Source organism: Corapipo altera, unplaced genomic scaffold, assembly GCF_003945725.1.
Source record: "Corapipo altera isolate COAL_440 unplaced genomic scaffold, ASM394572v1 0, whole genome shotgun sequence".
NCBI classification, from domain to species: domain Eukaryota; kingdom Metazoa; phylum Chordata; class Aves; order Passeriformes; family Pipridae; genus Corapipo; species Corapipo altera.
This window is the reverse complement of record NW_020884872.1, coordinates 33,561,273-33,585,667: the sequence shown is the minus strand read 5'-3', so window position 1 is coordinate 33,585,667 and position 24,395 is coordinate 33,561,273. Positions and strand designations below refer to the sequence as shown.

At 36.9% G+C, this 24,395-nt stretch overlaps 2 protein-coding genes across 7 annotated transcripts in view; one reads left to right on the top strand and one right to left on the bottom strand.

Moving 5' to 3' along the window:
- PPP2R3B (protein phosphatase 2 regulatory subunit B''beta) overlaps positions 1–20,248 on the top strand; it is a 47,971-nt gene extending 27,723 nt beyond the window's left edge. For all 4 annotated transcript variants that reach the window (XM_027643032.1, XM_027643041.1, XM_027643050.1 and 1 more), the window contains 12 exons: positions 3,288–3,473; positions 5,153–5,256; positions 5,820–5,922; positions 6,685–6,759; positions 10,143–10,229; positions 10,655–10,811; positions 12,678–12,726; positions 13,961–14,050; positions 14,760–14,935; positions 17,557–17,675; positions 17,760–17,866; positions 19,041–20,248. In XM_027643032.1, the coding sequence (XP_027498833.1) occupies positions 3,288–3,473; positions 5,153–5,256; positions 5,820–5,922; positions 6,685–6,759; positions 10,143–10,229; positions 10,655–10,811; positions 12,678–12,726; positions 13,961–14,050; positions 14,760–14,935; positions 17,557–17,675; positions 17,760–17,866; positions 19,041–19,185 (1,398 nt within the window). In that variant the 3' untranslated portion in view covers positions 19,186–20,248. The remainder of the gene's footprint in view (positions 1–3,287; positions 3,474–5,152; positions 5,257–5,819; positions 5,923–6,684; positions 6,760–10,142; positions 10,230–10,654; positions 10,812–12,677; positions 12,727–13,960; positions 14,051–14,759; positions 14,936–17,556; positions 17,676–17,759; positions 17,867–19,040) is intronic.
- A 1,340-nt stretch (positions 20,249–21,588) lies between these two features.
- Positions 21,589–24,395, bottom strand: part of LOC113946936 (cohesin subunit SA-2-like) — a 57,323-nt gene continuing 54,516 nt past the window's right edge. For all 3 annotated transcript variants that reach the window (XM_027643024.1, XM_027643008.1, XM_027643016.1), the window contains 2 exons: positions 24,164–24,257; positions 21,589–22,623 (listed from right to left, as the gene is read on the bottom strand). In XM_027643024.1, the coding sequence (XP_027498825.1) occupies positions 22,615–22,623; positions 24,164–24,257 (103 nt within the window). In that variant the 3' untranslated portion in view covers positions 21,589–22,614. The remainder of the gene's footprint in view (positions 22,624–24,163; positions 24,258–24,395) is intronic.

Below are 24,395 nucleotides of genomic sequence, written 5' to 3'. Positions count from 1 at the left end.
AATTTTCCAGTCAAAGATTTGATGTTAACAGACTTCCAGCAGTTCTTGTTAATGAAGAAATTCCCTGGTTAAAATTATAATTAATTTTAGAACAACTTAATAATAGTGCATTTTAACTACCCTGAAATAACAAAACTGACTGTTTCATGTGTTATGCAATATGTGCATCTACAGAAGTAACTAGTAGCTGAAATAATAGAAAATAATGGAGTTTTTAGAGCCCTTTTAGTATCACTTGTTCCTTCATTAGAGCACATATAGCAGAACGGCCTCAGTTGTACAAGGAGCCTTTCAGTTATTGTATGGGATTCAGACTGAAAGGAAAGAAAAGAAGAATCCCTGACCCTTCTTGGAAGGTGAGAAGAGGGAAGAGATATAATACCAACTTTGTAATGCATTAGTTGGAGCTGATAGTTTTGGACGACCTGTTTCTTTCTTTGGTACAGGCTCTTATCCCTATGTTGACTGATACTAAGCACAGTTCAGTTGCTGGTGGCATTTAAGAAGCATTAGTGTGCTCAGAACATCCATGTGGCAGATGCAGACCGAAAGCTGTGCTCTGAGGTTGGTTGCTGGATACCACGAGGAATGTACAAGGGCATTTTGTTTTGTGCCCTAGAGAGTATTCTTACTAGGTACCTGTATATAGGTACCAAATAAATCTATCAGAAGTTATTGTGAAGTGATCATACACTTGCTAATGCAAATGAAGCATTTTTATAGTTTCATCTTTCACTAACCTTGAGAAACCAGCATAGGGATAGTTAATTTGTCTTGCCTTGAGAGGTTTGTAGTCCATACTTGCTTGGTTTTAGAGCTGAATAAATATACTGTCTCACAGATTAAATATTATATATTTTTACAATAAGCATGCTGAATTCAGTCATGCTTAAATATAACATTTTCATCTTAGAAAAATCAATTTTCTTCACCTATATGTTTATTTTCAGTTCTGAATCTGTTGCTTAACTTCTTCCACGTAATCTTTGTCTGTTGTAAACATGTTCCAGACTGTAAGATGAAAAATGAATAATTAAAAAGCCTTTACTTTAAAATTCTGTTAGATAACATGTACTAGGATAGGTCTTATTACAAATCCTGGATTGACATCTCCACATGTGTTTAAGAACAGCTTTTAACCTGGACCGATGGAAATTATTTGTTGTGTACTCTGTGCTATCTGAAGTAATTAGTAGTTTCTGAGAAAATATAAAGTTTCCAAAGAACAAATAGCTCTGTTGATAGCTTTTCTTTTTGTCTTGCAATTTTTTTCCAGTATAGTCTTACATCTGCCACTACCTTTCCTTTCAAAAGAAATTTTTCTTTTTTAATCTGAAGGTCTAAATTTCCCTGGCTGTGAATTTTAAAAATGCCTTGCCTGTCTGTACTAGGCTTCCTTGAAATACTGTTTTACCTCATGTTACCTGCAACATTCAGGGAATGTTAGTAGCCTATGATGTGCACTTATCCCTCCCTTTTTCTCAGATGAGCCACACCTCATCAGCCACCCCTGAAGAACTGGAACACCTGCCACTTCAGTGGCCATTTGAGCAGCTCGAATGGGAGTGGTTATGTCAGAGTCAGAGAATATTCCAAGTTGGAAGGGATCCACAAGAATCATTGAGTCCAACTCTTAAGTGAATGGCCCATATAGGGATCGAACCCGCAAGCTCGGGATTATTAGCACCATGCTCTGACCAACTGAACTAATCTTATGTTAATCCAGGCAGTCCTTGTAAATGGGAAAGAGGAGAAATGGGGTAGCTGCTAGGGCTCTTCTAAAGTGCTGATGGGCAGAACTCGGCTTCTAGAATGAAACAAGGTGTTTACCCAGTTACAGACATTATTTGTAGCGATGGTGGTGATGTGACTTAGAGAATAAAACATTGCTATCTTTATAATTCCCAAAAGTTTGGAAGTTGAAAAGGATTTTTGATTCCCTGTGGTGCTTTTATTCTAAGCTGATGCCTCATCAACTGGACTACTGAACTAATGATTAGATATCAAAAGTTGTTATCTACAGGATTCTTAGCAAGTGACAGACATTGACTCCGAGTGTCACAGATTCAAGGTAACTTTTTCCTCTATGAAATAAAACTCGTATCACGGTTGAGGTAATTCTGCTGCTGTGGATAGGAATGCTGGCTCAAATGCAGAGGAGGGGAAGGAAAGGTTAGTTCAGGCATGCGTAGCATTCCAGTAAAGGCTCCTGGGTTGGAACTCTGCAAATTAAAATCTGCTGTCCATAAGCACCTAGTTCTTTCACTGACTTATGGAGGGACCTTGACTGTGGTAGGAAGCTGAGTATATTTACAGGCACTTTGGCAAAGATGATAAGGAGTAAAATGAGGGTTGGAGTTTTTTTAGAGGGATTTTGGGTTTATTTTCACCCAATTCTGAGAGATGGAATTCAGGATCTTGAACATATTCAACACTAGGATGAGTCACCATATAGCATTGTTTTTCTACATTTGAATAGTAGTGTTGGGATTAAAGACTTCATCTTTAATTGCTAATTTTGAGTTGCTTCTTAACTTTGTTGTTACTTTACCTGTTATCTTTGCTTCTCTGCATTATTTGACTTCCTTTTGGAAACTAACTACAAAGTAAATTCTTCTTTACTGAAACTAAATGTATTTAAATAAATTTCTCCTGTTATTGGTCGTCTGGGGTTTTTTTAGTGGTATGACATTTCACAATTCTTGAGAAATGGATTTCTAAGCTCTCATACTATAATTGTGTATAATTTACAAAAAAAAAATCCCTCTGCAGACATCATTTATTACTTTATAAAATCTGTCATATTTAGGAGGAAAAAAAAAAGAAAATCTTCACTGTAACTAAATTAAACAAGTTGGTGGTTTGTAACAAAGTTGTCATGCTTATTTCAAAAACTTGAAGCGGTAAAAGTAGAAATATTTCAAAAGCAAATTCTCTCATAATCTGTCCGTTAAGCTAGAAGTTGAAGGGTTTTTTCTGAAACAGATAATAAAACCTGAGTAATTTCAGATGTCTCAAAGAAGCTGTCTTATCAGTCTTGAAACTTCATATGCTGAAGACTGAAGTTGTCTTTATTAAATTTTTAACATCCTAGAAATCTTTCTAAATGACAGGTTTTGGAAATACTCATTAATTTTTCCAATATGCTCTCATTCTTAAATAGCTTGTTCAACTTATAATCTGAAGTCTTTTTGAAGGTGTGTTTGAACATATAGTACCAAGAGATTTAAGTTGTCTGCAGATGATTTCATTGTACCTGACTGTCAAATGTGTATTTATCTATTCAGGTTCAGACAAAGAAGGAAGAAACTTTGCCACCCTCACATAGTCAAAACATTCCAACTTTTTATTTTCCTCGAGGATGTCCTAAGGAAAAAGTAAATATAGATGCTGTGATTGCCAAAATTGAGAAAACTTTCTCTGAATTTCCAAATGAGAGGGCAACGTTAGAAGATATGGGGAAGGTTGCAAAGGTGAGAACTTGCTTACTGTACTGAATGCCTATGGAAAGGAATGATGAGTTCTATGTGCTTTGGTTTTTTTGTATTATGTGTTTTCATCTCCTACAAGTTATTATCCAACAATATTCTACATTGTTGATACACATAGTTATGTGTGTAATTTTTTGCATTAACTGTGTATCAAATGACCTGACAAAAAGAAACAAACATTAAACCAAAACTTGGACTACTTTTTTTGCTGCATAGACAACCAAATACTAAAGGGCACATTGTATGCTGTTCTGCATTCTGTATTGACCATGAGACTTAAGGCAAAAGCACTGTTAATATCTGTTTTGTTTTCAGGTGTCCACACTGTTTTTTCTCATTTGGCAGTGTCATGAACCTCCACTGTAAAGACACTGAAAGACAGAATGGTTTGGTAACTTGAGATTATAGCTCTCTAGTTATTACTGAAGAGCTAATTCAGAGTTATGGCGGAATGACAAAATACTGAGCTTAGAAAGCAGCAAATATTTTTAAACTTTTGTGTAGCAGACAATAAGCTAGTAAAAATAAACATAAATTTCCATTTTTTTTATGTTGAATCAGTTCTTGAAATATCCCCATGTGGTCTTGGTAATGAGTCTCAGGTTCTTATCCCTGTTCCTGTCACTTTGCATTTAAAGTTCAGGGTCTAGAAAACAGAAACTAAGACTTTACACAAGAACAGGACTGGGGGTTCAGAGACTCCTTGTTTGCTCACCGAAACTGTTTAACCACTAAGCTGAATGATAGGATCCCTGTCTTCCACAGCTCCATCCAACATAGAAGTGGGGAGGTATGGAAGAGACCCTTCCCTCTCAGCAAGGAAGGTGGAAGGGTCCAGTCACCTACAATTCAGTGATGAAAGGCACCCTCCTGAAGAATAATACAAAGCCTCTCTGTCTGTCAAACTGACTTTTTGTGTTAGTTTGAAGTACTGGTTAAACTACTGCATGAGAAGCAACTGTTCTTTTCCTTTGGTGACCTTATACGTCTTGCAGTATTCATAATCTTATTTGAAATTCTTGGAGATGCCAGCATTTCTGAGTACTCCCAGCTGTAGTCAGTTTTAGGCAGGATAGGTACTTTGCTGTTATGGCTGAGAAAGCTTGGAGCAGACACAGAAACAGCACTGTAGGTGTACATGGGAGCACTGAAGTGGTGAGGGTGTAACTGGTACTGCTGATCAGGGCAGGCCAGCTTACTACTTAAAACTGAGTAGATGTGCCATGCACATGCAAGGTTGCAGATGAGTTGAGCCATCCTCTGAGACAGACAAAGGTAAGTTTTTTCCAGTTTAGAAGTTTTGTTACTGTTTGTGCTGTCTTGAGGTTAGCTTAAAGATAGCCAGCTCTTGAGCGGAGCTTATTAACATTGTCAGCTGCTTGGAGCATGGACAGAGCAGACATGCAAGTGCTTTCATCTGTTAGGAATGCTTCAAGTTGCACTGTGTTTTGCTTTCCACTTTTGGACTTTAGCCTAGAGCAGTTGCTTAAAACGAATTATTGTGGAAGGCACAGTTGTTTCAGAAACACTTTTTAAACAATCTGTGCCTTAATGTTTTCTTCTTAACATTTGTAAAGTGTAATTTTTGAAGGATCTATAAATAAGGGAGTAACCCGCAGATAAACAAGCAATAAACTGACTTGATGTACACTTTATTGTAGGCTTGTGAATGCCCACTTTACTGGAAAGGTCCCTTGTTTTATTGTGCTGGAGGTGAACGAACAGGATACGTGTCGGTTCATAAATTTGTTGCAATGTGGCGGAAGTAAGTAGATTTTTTTTTTTTTTTTTAGAAGTACTGCATTTTTTTCATTGAAATGTGATATTTTAAGCTCTGAATGCAATCCCATCTGTAAAGGGAAATAAAACACTTTACCATAATCAACCATTGACAGCAAACTTCTACATGGGAAAATGTAACTAAATAATACTTTAATACTTTACATAAACAAACAAATCTTCATTTATAGAGGTTATAGATTTTAAAATGTAAGGTAAATGACTGGCTGTTTATGGGAAAAGTGGCCCTGACTTCTAAATGCCAGTTCTGGACAAAATGCCTTTTATTCCTTCTAGTTCTCCTCTAATTCTAACTTTTAAATGTCTATTCATGTAATCAATTACATGGGGTACCTACCTCCTTTAACATAAATGTATGAGACAGTACTGCTTTGATAAGTTCACTTGGAGCCTAGTTTGACATTTATAATTAGCTTTTGAATTAAATGTTGTGCTTGCAGTTTCATAGGCCTTGCTCTAGGATGCCTGCATGAGGTAGCATGATTAATTTTCTGTGTACAATATTAAATGGAAATATTTACATTTCAGAATACTTCAGACCTGCTATGATGATGCTGCAAAGTTTGTTCATCTTCTTATGAACCCTGGATGTAACTACTTGGTGCAAGAAGACTTCATTCCTTTTTTACAAGTAAATTGCAACTGAAACTAGTTCTGGAAACACAACAAAATGATGAACTGGCAAAGCCCTGAATTTTTTGACCTAAATGTACTTTTTCATTGTCATCATTAAAGTTTATTGATAATATTTAGTGCAACTCACTTTACAGGGTCCACTGAGATGCTAGTGAGTGACTTGTTTACAGTTAATCATTTTGTATAAGGTGAGGACTTTTTTTAAGAGCTACAGTAAGATGCAGGGATTTAAAATTGCTTGCAGGAATACCACACCTATTGGAATCTTTTATGTTTAGGAAGGCAACTGAAGTTATTTAAGTCAAGGTGGGCCTTAGGAGGGCAAAGGAAAAGTGGCATATGAATTCAAGACCTGATAAAGCTTCACTGAAAAAGCAGTAAACACCACCTTTAGTAATGACTGAATAAAACCTAAATTGACTTTACTGACTCATAGACAGCCACAAAATTACAAGCTACAGCAGTCAGCAGTGTTCAAAGTCTTTAGCCTATCTAAAATATAGGCAAAAAAATTCTATTATATTTCTAAAATATATGAAAGCTTTTGTTTATATGGTTCTTTAAAAGATAATTTTATTTTTAAGAAGTGTGGAGTGTTATTTGTGTAAAGCATGTTGTAAATGAAGTTATTATTAATGATTGTGGTAGTTAGTTTGAACTGTTTTGGTTAAGGAAGCAGATGTACTGTTCTGTGCTAATTGTTTTATATAGTCACTAATGAATACTCTTTGGGATATTGTTATTCCTTTTTTTGTAGGATGTGGTGAATAGTCATCCAGGCCTTTCATTTTTAAAAGAAGCGTCTGAATTTCATTCTCGGTACATTACAACAGTAAGTGATTTGTGTTTGGAAAAGCTATTTTTTCGTTAAATAAGAAAGTCAAAATTAGGATTAATCAATATGTCTAAGCATCTTTGTCTCTTGAGAAAAGTAGAGTTAGAGTATGCTGTCAGTCTTCATTTCTACATAGCTAGAAATCTTGTGAAGAAAAACTATGATGCATAAGAAAGAGTCTTTCTTAACATCTATAAGAAATTGCTGAATTTAATACTAGTGATACTGAATTGTAATAGTGTTGGATAAGTTAATGAACATTAAGCAGGCTGTTATCCTAAACACTTGATTGTGGCTGTAGACTGTACTCATTAGAATCTTGACCTTAATCTGGGATTAATTAAATGAAATCTTGAATGAATCATCTATATTAATATGATTATGTTCAGTGTTAAGTGAAATAATGATAATATTGAAGCACTTTCCTCTCTGGGGACTTTTCTTCCTAAGAAGGTTTTATACATGAAAAGTTTCATTCTGTCTTCCCAGGGTTATGTGACTGAAGTATTTTTTCTGTACCCAAGAGAAAAATCAGTGACATTAAATTTTCTCAACTGTAGACTAGACAGCTGATTCCACTGAAGTCTCAAAAGATTAAAAGTCTTCAAAATGATGTTCAGTTCACTTTCTTGGTGCATTTGAAAACTAGCTTAATGAATATTCTCCAACAAAAAACATGCAGAGTTGTTTATCTTTTATCCATCTTATATTTTGACCCAGGCTAAAATTGTGGAAGCTTTTTCTGAGAGCATTTGGTTTTGATTTGTTATATCCTTCTTACAGAGACTTGCTGGCCTATCAAGTATGTCCTGGTGCACTAGATTTTGCTTCTTGTTATAATGATTATGTGAGCTCTCAGAACTTTCTTGTCCATTGTGGCTGAAGGAAATGTTCTGCTTGTGAGCTCTTTTGTTGCTTAATGGATTCTGGGTTGTATCAAAGCCTGTTCTGGCTAAAATTGTGAAAGCTTACTGCCTGTTCTGAAGAACAGTAGGAAAGAAAAGGTCCTGCCATTTCCAGTTGCTTTTCTTTGCAGGAACTAGCAATATTAAATAAATTAGTCTAGCAATATTGAATAAAACAGTGCTGGCAGTACTTCACTAACAAAATTTAGTGTAGTCTTCAACAGAAATTGGTGCTTAAACAAAAATCCCAGAAGTAAACTAGTATGAATATGGCAACAATATTTGAAATACTAATATAAAGATTCAGAAATGGCAGGAGCACTCTGCCCTTTCTTGTCATAATTTAGGATGGCATAACTGCTGCCTGATGCAGTCTTTTAAAATTCTGTCCTGCAAGTTATTACTGATAATTATGGATCATTTTCCCTAAGATGAAATAAGGCATTACTAATAAGACCATTAGTTTTACCTCACTACATGAAGTTTTGTCTAAAGGATACTTCCAGTTGCAAACCAAATGAGCCATTCTTCTGCTGTGTTTTTATATAGACATGCATATATATGTGTGTGTGTATGCATATGCATTACATACATCTCTTTAGCATGTGTCTTGTGTTGTTTGGCCATGGAACCAATCTGTTATTCTATAGTATAAATCGGTTGGTCAGTGTAGCGGTAAGATTAGGTACATGTGGCCAAGATGAAGCTGAAACATGTTAAAAACGTCTACCCGGACAAATGAGATACTACATTTATTCTGCAAGGATGTTATGTGCATAGCTGAACTATGAATTCTTGAAATTGTAATCTCTGTATTGCACCATTTCCTCTCTGCACTATGCAGCATAGTAAACAAGGCAATTCTCTGCCAATTTGCTTATACTCTGCCTCAATTCACTTTAGAAAACAGTTCCCAGTTGTCTTTACCAAACATTCAATTTTGTTTTTATTTTTAGACCAGTTAAATGTATAACAGATGAGATAATGACATGCAGATGGATTAAGTTGCAAAGCTAAGGCAAAAACCTTTTTAGAAAAAATTACTTTGTAGTACAAGCCAAAAATGGACCTTCCCCAAATCTCACAATTAGAATTAAGTTAATTAAGTTTCAGAAGTAGGATAAGATGTTCTTCTATCTGGAGTTATTGAACCGGCTGTTCTTGTTCGAAGTAAGAACTGAAGAGCTTGCTGCTCTACAGTTTATGCTTTATGTTAAAACTTCATAGATAAATTACTCTTCTATTTGTAATTCAGAAATTATTGGTTAGTTTAAACTGTTGATTTACTGTAATTAAAATCTGAAGTTATAAAAACTTAGTCTTTAGCTGGGAGGACATTTTAACTGGGGGGAAGGGCTTCCTAAAGAGGTGGGGGTTTTAGCTGGTAGCTGCTCTGTTGCAAATGAAACACTACATGTGCAATATTGAGTCTTGCCAATTAGGGGGTATAATTAATCACCAGTTGAGCAATTATTGTTCATAACATGTTTAGATTTTTTTGTCTGTTTTTGTTTAGTGGTGAATAATTGATTTGAAATGTATATCTAGTTGACATAAGTCAACCTAATTGAGGTGAATACTGAGTTCAGATAAGTAGCAGAAAAAACATATTTTAAAATCCTATGTTTGTAAACTAAACCCAAGCAAATTACACCAAATGCATGAGTTGTCCAAAATAGCCATCAAACCATTTAGGTTGGAGAAGACCTGTAAGATCATCAAATTGATGTACATGTAAAACTGATTTAAACAATAGTCTTGGGTACTCAACTGAATGTTTTTGTTTCTGGTTCCAGTATCAGTCAAGGCACAAGAACTACTCATCTTTCTTGCATAGATTTGTTTATTATTATTATTATTCACTTGAAAATATTCATGTACTACTTCTAATGCTATTAACAGGGTTTTTTCCCCAAGAAACTTAAAATAGAGTAAACTTTAATGGAGGAAAAACATTCTCTCTCTGCACCTGCAGGAAATATTTCTGTCAACTGTTGATTTGTTGTGTTTGTGGACTTCAGAAGTAGTAACATGTGCTGTACTCTGATCCTTAAACACTCCCAATTCTATTTCTGTAAATTCATTTATGAAGTAAAACAGTCTTATGGCAAGCATACAGTTCTTTTAATCTGAAGTAATACAATATATTAATATGATTATTAGATGATGTCCTGTAGATCTGGAAGACTAGGAGGTAGTGAAATTGCCAATAGACCTACTTTGGGTAGCATACAAGTATTCTGCAACATTACTGAGTGAGATATGGGTACTGGAGCATTGAAATAAGACTTATCTACATGAGTTTAGATATAGATTTAGGAATGGGTTGGTAATACAACAGAAGAGAAGCCTGTTAAGTAACTAGAAGAATAGAAATAGGGGAAAGATAGAGCTCTCTAATGCTGAACTAAGACATCATTAACAAATGTTTAGGAGTCATAGTTAAGATTTCTTTCCATTTTCTGTTTCTTGCAGGTCATACAGAGAATATTTTATACAGTAAATAGGTCCTGGTCTGGAAAAATAACTTGTAACGAGCTCAGGAAAAGCAACTTCTTGCAGGTACGTAATATCTAAAATTTTACAAGACTGTTATTTCTAGAAGTTTTAAAATTGCATTAACTAATTGCTTAAAGGAGTAACGTAAGTAACATTTCTTCCTTTTCCAAAAAGTAGTGAAGACCCAATTGCATTAATTCTCGTACATTAGAATATGTTTAAATGTCATTTCTTCTATCCAGAGGTGTATACATGCAAATGTGTTTAGCAGAAATTGGGCTGATATACTCATTCTTCTGTGAATGCATTAGTTTTCTACTATGTGTGTGTTCAGTCTTTGCTGTCATGCTGTACAGTGTTCATTGTCCCTGAAGATAAAAATTGTTCCACCGAAATAGCATTAGATATTAACTTGGTTATGAGAACTCAGATCATTCAAAACATCTTACAAACTCTTTAACGTGTTCTGTTTATCCTTCTGATAATAGAATGTGGCATTATTGGAAGAGGAAGCTGATATTAACCAGCTGACAGAGTACTTCTCATATGAACATTTTTATGTTATCTATTGCAAATTTTGGGAGCTGGATACAGACCATGACCTCTATATTGATCGGAAGGATTTAGCTCGACATAATGATCATGGTATGACAAATGAAGCACCTTTGTTTACATGTATTAAATGACCTGTAAACTTTCAGCTGAGAAAGTGGTTAAATGCCAAGGCCGGTGTTCATGAGTCTGTTGGTGTTGGTATAGCTGATCCTGCTGATTCAGTGAAATAAAGCAGGACAAGTCATCTGTGATGCTGCTTTGCATCTACCAATACCAGATTTGAGGAAAACTCTGAATTTTAATTCTGATCTTGGCGAAGAAATAGAGGAAATATCATTTAATATTGGTGTATTATAAATGGTTGCATTTGGCAATTTTGTGTTGTTATCTTAGAAACTATCAATTATACTGATATTATTCAAGTACAGTGGCTTTTATGACAAGGTATGAAAAGAGTAGAAAAGGCAAACATACATTCAGGTACTTGGCTTATTTTAAAGTTTTGCTAACTTAGCTGCAGTACATTTTGTTTTAATACTATGTAGCACTAGTTAGCAGGTTTACATTTCCTACATTTATAATATGCAGTGACTGTGATTCTGTAGTCTTGCACTATTTTAAATATTCTTGTAGCTTATATGGAACTGTTGAGGGTTTTCTAGATGCTTTCTGTCCATGGTCATCTCAATAGTGTTTCCTTCAGGACTGGAAAGCTTACTTAAGCACAGAGTGATTATGGAATATTGTCCCATAAAAAATCCCAAACAGAATAAACACAAAAATTTGCCTACTGAAGTTTGACTATGCTTTAGGACAATGAGGAAGGAAATCGGCTTTCATCTGAGTGGCTGCTCTACTTAGCACACTACAGAAAGAAAGCACAACTGATATAATGCCACGTGCAACTTACTTTTGCATCCTTTAAACCATGGAATTTTGGTTGAAAGTTAACAGCGGCTGCTTAGTGAGAACTAGACTAAAGACTACAAAATGGGTCTGATAATTTAACTTTAGTCTTTTTGCCTGTCAAAATTAGATAATCTGGTTACATCAATCTCTCCCTTTTGTACTGTTGCTGGACTAAAATTACACTAGATCAAACACTTCAATATTTTCTTACATGTAAGTATGTAACTGTTGTTGAGAAGGTTGAAAACTTCATTATTTCAAAAGTAGGTAAAAAGCAGCAGCATATATGTGTGAAACAAATTTGCTGTCCTACGGTTCTGGGGATAAATATTAAGTAGGGACTAGTGACCTTACTACAATGATGTGGTGATGGCATCACCATAAGTACATAAAACAGATCAGTTATCTGAATTGTTAACCATCTGCTTTAATTATCAGTATTTCTACAGTGCTGAAAATTTATTTCAGAGCTAGAATAATGAGAAGTAATTTTTCTTCTATGAGAATAGTATCATGTGCTGCTTTGAGTACCATCCACAAATTCTTAAGGATAAATTGAATGTCCTTTACAGAGGTAGTGCTCAGTTAAGACATGTCTCTAAAATCCCTGAAATGGCTTCAAAATAGAAGCATGGATCAGAACCATGTCAGAAATAGATCCCTGGCAGAATCAGTTAGATATGTTTAGTATGTATGATCGTGCCAATTCCATTTTGGCTCTTTGACAAGGTCATGTAAAACTTAGTGTCACTGGAAAACTTGATTTACTTGTCAAAGAACTGGTAAATGCTGTTTTAATAATCAGCCCATTTTATTACTTTTAGTACACTACTATTTGTGTATAGAATCTGATTTCCAAGCGGGTTGGTTCTACCTTTGCTTGGGAGACTTTGTGTTAAGTGATTCTCTCCAAAAGGACTCAAAGGGATTAATGAGCTTTCTCACAGATGTGTATATACAAAGGGTTCCAGTAAACTCTTCAACTAGACAATACAGAGCAAAAATAATTTGTATTGAGTTGACACTGTTTTAAACCTTTTTTCACAGCAATTTCAAATAGGATGATAGAGCGGATCTTCTCAGGGGCAGTAACAAGGTACTTACTTTGTATGCTGATCTAAATCCAATTTAATATTTGCTTGTTAAATTGTACGATATTCCCAGAGAAAAAAATGCCTTCCCCTTGCAATGGAACAGTGAATTTCAAGATTTATTATTAATTAATTTAAACTCCAGTAGTACTAAAGTGCTCTTGGAACCTTTGGCACACTCCAAGTTCTTCACTCCCCTTTCTTTACCCTGGATGTTGTGTGATTTAGCAGGGCTGGGAATGAGGAAGGGAAGAAATGTTGGCATCATTGTTTTTCCATCCCTCAAACCTGTAAAATGTTCAAAGGGAACTGGGCTTTTAAGTACTACTTGTAAAATAAATGCTTATTGCATCAATAAATTTACAAAAATGCCTCCGGTTGAGTTAATTTGCATTTTTTTCCCCTTTGGATTGACTTCCTCTTGTGTATTTATGCCATTTTATTCATTTTTGAAACATATTGCTAGCATGGTATCTGCTGTTAGAAACCAACTGATAAACAGAAATAACAAAAGCTGAAATGAGTGAAATGACACTTGACAGGCATATGTCTAGAACTTACTCCTTTATATGAGTTTTTTGGGCAAGACAAAAACATATACCATATTTTCTTAGACATCTTGAAAATAAAACAAAAAAATTTAGGATTGAAATGTAATATATCTAGGAACTGCCTACCTGACTTTTTACTAGACAGGGTTGACTATGTGTCTTCACAACTTATTTAGTTGCTGTGTTCTGTGGTATGTGAGTAGAAACAGTTATGTTCTTGTCATGGACACTTATTTCCTGAATGTTTCTTTTTCATTTTCATTTCCATTCCAAAACTTTTAGCTACTGGAGTTCTGTAAAGCTTTAAGTTCTCATCACTTCTACCTGAATAGAAATTCTAAGAAGCATATGTACTTGTATATAATATATCATTAAAAATTAATTGAGATATATCTTCTGTTAACAATTAAGCAGTGGCTTTGCTGCCCAGGGAGAAAGTCCTTGTAGGACAACATGCTACTTTCCTTTCCAGCTGCTCCCCTCCTCTTTACCATTGCATTAGAAATAGAACAGAGCACACAAGCTCCTTATCCTGAATGATCAGTGTAGTCTGTGACAAGTTACCTTACAAACACTGCGTTGTTTAGGAGTTCATAGTTAATAGCAGCAAGGAAAATAATCCTTACTTTTGATTAGTAAAAACTATTTGTTCTAAAATAAATTTTATCTTTCCTCATTGGCCTTCAAGAGGTAGAAAAGCACAAAAAGATGGGAAGATTAGCTACGCTGATTTTGTCTGGTTTTTGATATCTGAAGAGGACAAGAAAACACCAACTAGGTAAGAATAAGTTTATGTTTTAACAGAAACAAAGACTGACTTTATTGCTTTTCCAGTCCTTAGATGGGGACCACTGATGCACAGCTGGAACTCTGATGGAAGAAACTAAACTATAAAAACATGAGTGGAAAACTGGCCCAGTTCATTGCATCATTCTTATTTATCGGTGTCTCCTGTTGTTGCTATTTTCATGACTTCTATGAGGCTAATTCAGTGTTATTGTTCCATATGCTGTGTGTGGCCTACTTATAGACAGGGTCATACATAAAGGAAATTGCAGTTGTTTCGTGATGCCAGTGACTTTGGGAAACTGTGTAGCTGGTATTAACTGTATGATATTGATAAGAAACCTGTAATGTGACATGTTGAACAACATGTTCAATGGCTTGTTCAATATGGGAAGAAACCAAAATACTGAAGTTTTGGTGCATAGTTCAATTTTTCATTGACTCCCTTGATTTTTATTTTTTTAATATAAAACCACGTGTTTTAGTCTTCTCCTTCACACAGTTAACTAATGTGTTTTCAAATGCAATACTCAATGGCAAATACCAGAAACTTTTACCACAGTAGGTGGTGTTTAATGACTTTCTATGGCATTATGGAATGTAGTCTTAAGTCTAGTTTTGCCTTTAAAAGAGGCAACATGAATTCTTGAAATTCTGTAGTAAGTTTTTATAAACAGCTCTTTGCTATTACTGAATTTCAGCATTGAATACTGGTTCCGCTGCATGGATCTTGATGGGGATGGTGCTTTGTCTATGTATGAATTGGAGTATTTTTATGAAGAACAGTGCCAAAAATTAGATAACATGGCCATAGAACCTTTGCCATTTGAAGACTGTTTATGCCAGATGCTGGATCTTGTAAAGCCACAACATGAAGGTAAGAAAATCCTTCTCCATCTGTATCTTCTGTTTCTCTGGGTTTAGGAGTTAGTGCACCTGTAAGAGCACTGAGTTGGTCATACAAATAATGTGCCTTGAGGTTGTCTTTTCACTAAAGTCTGTTAGAGCTGATTAATTGATCGGTCTTCCAGCAGCAAGCAGGCATTCTTTCAATACTAAAATTTAACATGCTGCTTTAAAATTCCTTGTAGGCTTTTACTTTGGGCTTGTAGCCACATTTAGTCTTAAGTGAAATCTTGTCACTGTCTAACTGAGGTGATGCTCTCAAGAAAAGCTCTTGACTGTTCACCCGTTCTCTCACCTGTTCCAGCACTCATTTAATTGATATTTCTTCAGAAGGAACAGTTTTTAAACAGTGTTTGTCCCTGTAGATCAGTATTAACTTATTTTACATGAGAAGCCTAAGCTGCCCTTAGGAAATTCTTGACAAGGGGCTTAAAATTAAGTGAATAATAAACTGTTCTGAGTTTTTGGCTACTTTCTATGTCAATTTGAACCTTCAGAGACCTGTATTCTACTCTCCTGCATTTGACATTGTATGAGCTTTTGCTGATGAAACTTCAGTTTACATTTTATGCAAGAAACAGTTGTCTTTTATTGAGATGTGATTTTTTGCATGCTAGGGGAATTGAAATGGCTCAAAACTAGAACTTAAAGCTTCATATTCTTATTTAAACCAAGTTATAATGGATTTGCTATGTGAAAACACATTTCTAAAGGCAGATAAAAAATTGTAAATGAAAAAGAAATATGAAGTGTGATTCATCTGGAAGCTCAGTCCTTGATATCAGTGGAATGAAGTCTTAGACCAACATTGTATAGTGCATGGGGGCTGGGGAGCATTTAAAATGAAGTGAGGCAAGCTCTGAAAATCACATTTATGTTATATGGTTGCTTACAACCACCTCCCAAGCTCTGTAGTAGTTCCCTTCCAGTCTTGTACATTATGCTTCTGAAAGACAGACATTTCCAATAATGTGTTCTGCATTTCAAATGAAACAAGATTGATGTATCTCCTTCGTGTCATGAGGATGACAAAAGAAGGCTATGGAACACAACCAAGATGAGTTATTTAGGGCAACAGAAATGAAAGCCAACAGTGACTTTTTTTTATATAAAAACTGATATGATGTTTAAAGGTGGATTAAGAAAAAATTCTTCTGCTTTCCTAATAAAAAAAACTATCAGCAAAAAATAATGTTTCACCTGGTAAGATTTGAAACAAGAGATGATACTTTCGTAAAGTTAAGGCTAAAATGTGGTACAGTTTGCTACGGGATGCTTATAGAGACCTGAATTAATTCCTTCCATTTCACTCTTTTTCTTGGTGTTGGAGGGACAATGGAAGGCATCTACGTGAGTGCTGAGTGTCTGAGCTCCCAGTGCAATAAACAGAAACTGGAGAGCAAATAAATGAACCAAATATAGGAGTCTAACTTAAATTGGGAGCTTATATAACTAGGACTCAAATCATTTGCTTGGTTGTGGAGAGTTGCTGCCACTTGAGATGGCCCAATGCATGAGACATCTGTGTGGGTCTGACAGATACTGCACAGGTGCCATGGGGGATTTGTGTCGTTCTGGAGCACCAGCTCTAAGCCAGAATATACTGAGGCGCTTCACAACAGATGCAAGTGTGGCAACCATTTCCAAATGGGATTTGGCTTTTGCTTCCCTGTGATGTCCTTGAGTTACACTTTGTTAGAAGCTGGGACAGTATGCTGAGAAAATATTGTTCCAGGTCTGGCTTTTATTGAACTCTTCTATGACATCTTCAGTTAGTTCCTATTTGATTGACAGTGGAAAATTGTCTGTATTCCAGGTGAATCAATAAAGGGGAGTTTTAAGTCATCTGTCTTCCCCTGTATATTTCATATTTTTCAGCCTTTCTGTAGAAGCTTAATATTCAGCTTTGAAATAGGGTAACATTTCTGAGCAACATGACAAATATTTCTAATGCTTAACAGATCCATTGATTTGAGTCTTTAAAGTATCACTCTATAAAAATCAAACAAAACACGTCTGAGCATTTAGCTTTCCTCTCAAGCAGTAAATATTGATCAGGCTGGACAAGTGTGGCAACCTTGTCTCTATGAAAAATTCATCTGTAGGAAGCATAGTCACACACTGTCATCTGTGTCATACATTTGTCTGTTCAAGTCAGGAAAGGAAAAGGGCCACTGCCATAGGAGATTCCTACCTGCTACCCAGGCTCTCCTTGGGAAGGAATTGCTAGCTCACTGGAGACTTCCATCTCTTCAGGAAGCCTTAACAGTTACCTTAAATGACTTTTAATAGGTAAGTGAGGTAGACTGCACCTCACTCCAACATACCAAAGGACAGTGTGATGATAGCCAAAGCAAGGAACAAACCTGAAACATTTAAAAGTTCTGTCCACTTTGAAGGACACATCTCTAGATGTGTATTTCATCTATTCACTTCTCTCCCATTGCATTGAGCATCAGTGACAAATGTTCTCGAGCAATGATGATTGAGTAATGATGACTTAGCTTCTGAATAACATTCCTCCTCTTTGGAAAAAGGATAATTTTAGCTCTAATTATTTTATCTTTAATTATGTCATAATATTTTTTACAGGAAAAATTACACTGCATGATTTAAAGCGATGTAAGTTGACAAATGTGTTCTTTGATACTTTTTTCAACATTGAAAAATACCTTGACCATGAACAGAAGGATCAGTTTTCTATGTTGCGGGTGAGTATGAAGCTTTAAAAGTCTTTATAGCTATGTGCTTAGCAGTTAATACTTTTTTGTATAACTTGCAATGTGATTGTTTAGGATGGTGAAGGTGAAAGTCCAGAGGTCTCTGACTGGGAGAAGTATGCTGCTGAAGAGTACAATATATTGGTAGCAGAAGAGGCAGCAAGTGACCAATGGAATGATGGGTAAGAGTGTAGCACAAGGGTTGGTATGAATCCTCTCTAAAAGAAAAAAACAAACCCTTCTCAAAAATATGCAATTAACGATGTAGGAGACTGTCAAGTACAGGTGTGTGAGCCAAAACTGTTGTTATGGTAGAATATGCATCTCTTTTTCCAAACCCTAGTTTTTAAATGTGTTACTTGGTGAAGTAAACCTTTGGATGGCTTTTGTTTTCTGTTTAAATGAGCAGTGAACTTATGGGAGGAACCCAAGGTGCTGCTCTATTTTAGTGTTCATAGTGGATTCTTAGTATTTAACTCTTCTTTGCCCTATGTCTTTCTCTGAAATAACACTTCTCCTAATCAGCACGTAACGCCTTTATAAACTATGTTTAAATAACACATACCGCAGTATCTAAAGGTCATTCTCTGCATAGTCGTGTTAAGTAGAGGGAAATAATCAGGTGTCGAGATGAGATTCAGTAGTACTTGGGAAGACATGCATGAACCTGAGTCACCCTAGCCCAGGAAATGGTCAGTTCTTTAATCTGACATTATAAATCTCCACAGACTTATTTTTTTAAAGGATATGAATTACAGATTGATCTCACATAAAAAGTGTTGAAGCTAATCTTTTTTAAATATCAGCATTCACTGACTTGAGTTAGTTATCCATCTTTGCATTTGCATCACCAGCAGGTGGTTATCAGTAGTTTCTGATTAAATAGTTGTCTTTTGCTTTCCAGCATCTGCTTAAAAACATGGTTGCTATTGCTTCCCAGCACTCACACAAATTTTAATAAGACTCTCAATTCCGTATTCTGTCTCTTTTGTCATATCAACTGCTGTAGTTTGTTCTTCATAATTGAGCCTCATTTCAGCTTTCTTGACACTTGAGGGGTTTCTGGCAAATACTTAGTCTTGTTTCTAACCTATGCATAGTCCATAGAGCAGTGTGTGCTTTGAATCCCCTCAGTAAAGCTGTGTGTGGCACAGGGAAGTTCTGCATATGATGCAGCTTAAATTGATGTAATTATTACAGAACCCTAGTGCTGCTTCTGCTTACGTGTTTCTTTACTGTAAATATATAATATTGGAAAATACATTCTTCTCGCAGATGCCTTGTTAGTGTTCCAACTTTTAGGTGCTCCCTGGCATAGATAGACTCTTTCAATTCCTTTTCTGTGTCTGCCGTTAGGTATGAAGCAGAACTGAATCCTGTAGACCATCAGAAGGCCAATGTCCTAAAGTATCAAATGGAGAAAAGACCATTTTTCGAAATGCCTTCCCATCTGGCTGATGTAGACTTGGATGAATATGACTATGAAGAGGATTTTGAGTAGAGGTTACTTATGGTCAACACTTGCAGAAAAGAAGGACAGTCTGCAGCAGGTCTGCTACACACCAATACGTTTCAGTGGGGTTTGTTTCCTGGAAGTCAGCTTAGTTTTGTGCTAAAAATATTTAATCACTACACTACCTTCTAAGTAAAAGAAGCGTATTTGTATGGTATGATGAAAATTTTTGTATTTATTCAATAGTTTATAGTTTTTAAAATAGATTAAAATATTTATTTACAGATGTTGCATAATTCCTTTTTGGAAGAATAACAATATTTGACTTTAGAGAAAAGTAATCTACTGTTTTTTAGAGAACTGTATAATTCTCTCAAAGTTGACGTGTGGTGCACTGACCATCTCCGTCCTGCCTGTGAACAGGTATTTCTGTCCTGGTATGGGAGGTAAGGAGACAATTTATACCTGGCCTGCAATGCGCTTACACTCATAGACAGCCCTAGTGGTTTTGTGCCTTGGCAAGGAAGAGACATGACAATGAGTGCACAATTCAGTGCTCATTTACAAGCAGAGTTTTGTTTGACAGGCTGACCATATTAGTAGTATACAAGGAAAGCAAATGCCCGAGACAAGTTGCTTTTCTTCTGTGTAGTCCTTGTTTGCCCCAAATTTAATTTTGCTTGCCCTTTTAAACTTCAGTCTTTTCATTGATGTTAATCATAAAAAGCTTATTTAACAATGAAGTCTGTTTTAGTGTTCATACTTGATCCAAAATGGGTATGTTAATTCATGTAGAAGGAACCAATTTTTTTAAAAAATCCTTTGTATAAATGTTACTTGATAAGTGATGTGCACTAATTTGTTGTGGGCATTCAATGCTTTTGTCTGTCCCCCCCCGTTCACTTGTTTGCTATTGACACATTCCGTGAATTCATCAGTGTCACAGCAGCATGAAATTGTTGCCTCACTCTTAAATGTTAAACAGATTTTGTTGGGGGAAAAAAATGTACAAAAAGATGTAAGTTATTTTTTTGGTTGCAGTGTAGATCTTTAAAATGTTTAAAAAACATGTTTGTATTTTCAAATAAAGATTTTCCTACATGTAATGTAACACTTCTAATTGTTACATACTGCACACAGTAATGTCTTACTACTAAAGAACAACTCACAATAGGATGGGTTACACAGGTATGCAGTCTGGGTTGATAATGACAACAAGCTGCATATTCAGAGCAATCAGCCTCTAGCAGGTTTTTCTTCATCCAAAAGAGAGTATTGCTGAGCAGCTGGGAGTGGTGCAGAGAAATCTGTTCTGCTCAACTCACCACACCATCTCCTGTACAGACCTACACACCTGTGTGTCTTAAGTAATGAAACCTATTGCTAAAGTGTTGGGGAACGTTACTGAGGAAAACTCAAGTCATTTTAATACCATTCAAAGGATTCTTAAAAAAAAAGATAATTGGGGTTGATTATTCCAGTTTTAATAGACACTCACCAATGTCAAATTTCTCCACTGTTAGTTGGATACCTTTTGCCCATGGTTTGGAGCTTTTAAACAGTAAAGATACACAGAGCATTTATGTTAAGCTTTGTTCCCTAAGGTGCTGTGGGAAAGGATGAGCAACCACCTTTTCTAAACGATCCTGAACATCTGTTGCAGTGCAAGAGGTGGTGGCCTGCTGCTTTTTCCTACCTGAAACCCTTCCTAAAAACGGGGTTTGTAAATGGGCGATGAACAGCCACAGGCTTTCTCAGCACACAGTGACATTTCTCTGTTACACAGAGCTATGGTGCAGGGTCGATCTCTCCTGCAGAGCCTGTAGCTGTTGCTGCCACTTTGTGTTTAATGAAGTGCCTGTTAAATCCTGCTCTCTATTATACTTGTGATAACCAACTCCCTTCTTTCCTAAGAAGAGCAAATTATGTTGTTACTGTGGAAGTGCCTTTTCTTACATGAACTATAACGATTACTGTACCTTTCCCCAGTAGGGTAATTCCCATACAAGAATTAAAGCAGCTGTATGCTTGATGTGATCCCAGGGACAACTGTTTTCTTAGTCAAGCTGTATTCTGCCTACCTGGTGCATGCTTAGGCCTAAATCCACAAATCTAGATGGATTAGGGAAACATCACTACCACAGTCCAGGTATGGGGAGTTACTGACCAAGTCACAGGGCAACTAAGAACTGCATTATCTTAGGAGTGCTACCTCAACCCTTGCATTAGCCCACTGCACCCCTAACTACGCAAAAGGAAACATGGGTTTACTGTTGCGAACTCAAAGTACCCAATACCTGGGAGACAGTCATGGCTTTCACTTCCATGTTTATAGGAACTCCCTTCTCAGCCTGTTGAATAACAGAACAAACAGGAAGGCCAGCAGGCATTGCTGCTCTTCTTTCCTCCAGACATAGTGTGGGCGTATCACTTGGACATTCAGTACTAATGGATAGCAGTAGTTCTGTAGTTTATTTTACACAGTTACAATCCAAAATATATATATATATATATATATATAAAAGCTGATAGCGTTACTGCAATATACAATTCCATGGAGCAGCGCCAAAGTGTCAGTGAAAGCACCCACCACTCCCCCCACTCCCCCACCTACTGCCTCTGAACACTCTTGAGTGAAGATCACTTGCAAACTCTTAATGAAAAAACCCTACTCGTAATTATTTACAGTCTATTTACATTGTCTTTCCAGGCTTTACATTTTCCAAGTAAATACCACATGATCGCTGTGTACAAGGGATTTCTTCCAGAGGAAAGTACTCAGTCAGCTGGTCTGCTGTTTCTTTCTTTGTTACTTAGAAGCCTTGATGCAAGTCTCCTGGGAACATGTCATGATGCCCACAGACCACTAACCACATCTCTCTAAGCAATAGAATTTAGAAATACTTTCAGACGATTTGATCCAGGTTTTCCATTTTACAGGCAGGAAATGGCACTTGCCGTCACCCAGGAGGTCACAGTGTTCATAAATGGGTCAGGCTCCTTTTTTCCCAGCATCAGGTAAGAGGAAACAAGTAGATATCCACCTTGGTTACCTCAAATGGTAAAGAACACATCCAGTGGAACTCTGCCCCTGCCCTGATTCGAACAAACTTGTCTCACCTAGTTCACAGAGTCTTCGATTCAAAATTTGTCTATACCCTGATTCCAGTCCTTCAGCTGGTAATTCTTCCAAGGCAGCATCAAGGACCAGGATGCAATTGAGTAACGATGCTCCTAACACCCACAGCCTTCTTGGAAGTGCAGCAGCCACATGAGTAACGCCCACAACCAGCAACAGGGAGAATATCAACCACAGTGCTACGAACTGTTTCTAGGTGGATGCCCACAGGCAGAGATTCACCTTGATACGTGTCTCCTGCTGTCTCAGTGGATGCCCTCACAACCACATTTTCAAGTTAAACAATTTGCAGAAAAAAACGTAGTGTGTTCTTCGCTTTTGTTCATCCTCTCAGTGTCTTAACTGTCCTATACCGTAAGAAAAGAGAAATCAGTCTTGTACTATAAAGAAGACATCAGGTAAGAGCACATAAGGAATCTGAATAACATTGTAGCATCTAACCATCTGCCAGCTTGGCCATAGAGCCAGCTCTTGGAAAGAACTATATTTAGCCTCCACAAAAGGAAATAAGCATTTCTATACCCCAAGGAGCCCAGAAAAGGCACTACAGGGAAAGGCCACACACTGGATAAGTAGTGCATTTTATCTTGCTTCAATCTTGCTCCATGGATTTAAATTCTTCTATTATCTATCTTCAGTAGGAGCTGCTCCAAGTACGTGGTCCAAACAATCTACATTTTAACACACATATGACTTGAAAAGGTAGAAGTCCCTTTTTTTCCTCTAGTCCTCTTTAAAAACAAAACAAAAGAAAAAGCCCACCACTCATATGAAAAGGAACCCTCTCATCAACTTTACAGGAAAAACTCATTTAAAAAGTCAAAAATCATGCAAAGTCTGAATGTGACTGTTAGATCCCAGATAACCAGAGCCACTGGAAATCAAGGGGTTGCCTTACTCACTGCAAAAAAACTATCTGCCAAACACTGAGTTAGTGGCATTCTGAAGTGCAGAGAGCAGGGCAAAATACAGGAGACAAACCTGAAGGAACCACTCAGGCTCCTGCAGTGGCTGACACAGTAAACCTTTAGAGGACAGAAGGGCTGTGCGTAGCTGCAGCACAGGAAAACTCATGGCCTGTCTTCCCCACTGCACCCCTTTCTGTACAGTCACTCTGCAAGACCCTGCTGTACAATGTCCTATTTGAGTCCTTGCACTCCACAGCCTCAAAGGCCTAAAAGTCTTTCTCTGCTGCAAGTATCCATTCCAGGGCTGAGCTGAGATCCAGGCAGACAGCTGCAGCTCTGCCAAACTTTGACCTCAAAGGCAATCAGTGCCTACAAGACAACCCCCCGGCTACACTGGCTGCCACTCCAAGCCCACAATGTTCTCATGCTTCCCTTCAAATCCCCAGCTGCTTTGGGGACAATTTAATCTGCCCAACAGCCTTGACTGGAAAAGGGCAAGAAACATGGGACGCTCCAGCGAGAGCCCAGGGCTGACCAGTGATCAGACACATTCTGAGTCTTTCAATCCAAAGAGCACAATGCAAACATGATTTCTGAAGCAAACATTGCCTGCAGGCCACGCATCAGTGCCATCTCTGCAATGTGTTGGTAACACGAAGCAACTGCAGCAAATGTCTCTTAACTGGGAAGCTTCACAGTATGGCAAAAAAGGAAATAGGATTCTCCTCTTAACGCATCCTAGCTGGTGTTCAATGTACCTAAGGATGTCTAGATGCTACAAGAATTGCCTTAAAATGCAGATCAAGGTGAAGGAGGAAACTACAGCTACAGCTGGAAAGGGAAGAGTGGAATCCCCCTTTTCTCATCCTGAAAGGGACCACATAAGAGCAGCCCCCTTTGCTGCTACATGGTTACTCAGGAGTCTCTGACCTCACATTCACCACCTCAACTACAAGTGGAAAACCTGAGCCAGAATTACCTGATCTGCACCAACAACATCAACATCAACATCTTCCACTGTGCCTCCTGCTTGACCGTCCTCTGAGACATCTTCTGTCTTAATCTCATCTTTGCTGAAAACAAAAAAGATAAACCAAAAAAAAGCTAAGTCTTGAGAAAGCTCATAACAGAGGCTGTACATTGCACAAGTGCGTTTAAGGCAGATACTTCTGCTGTTGATATCCATGTAAGGTAGCCTAAAGTTACTGGCC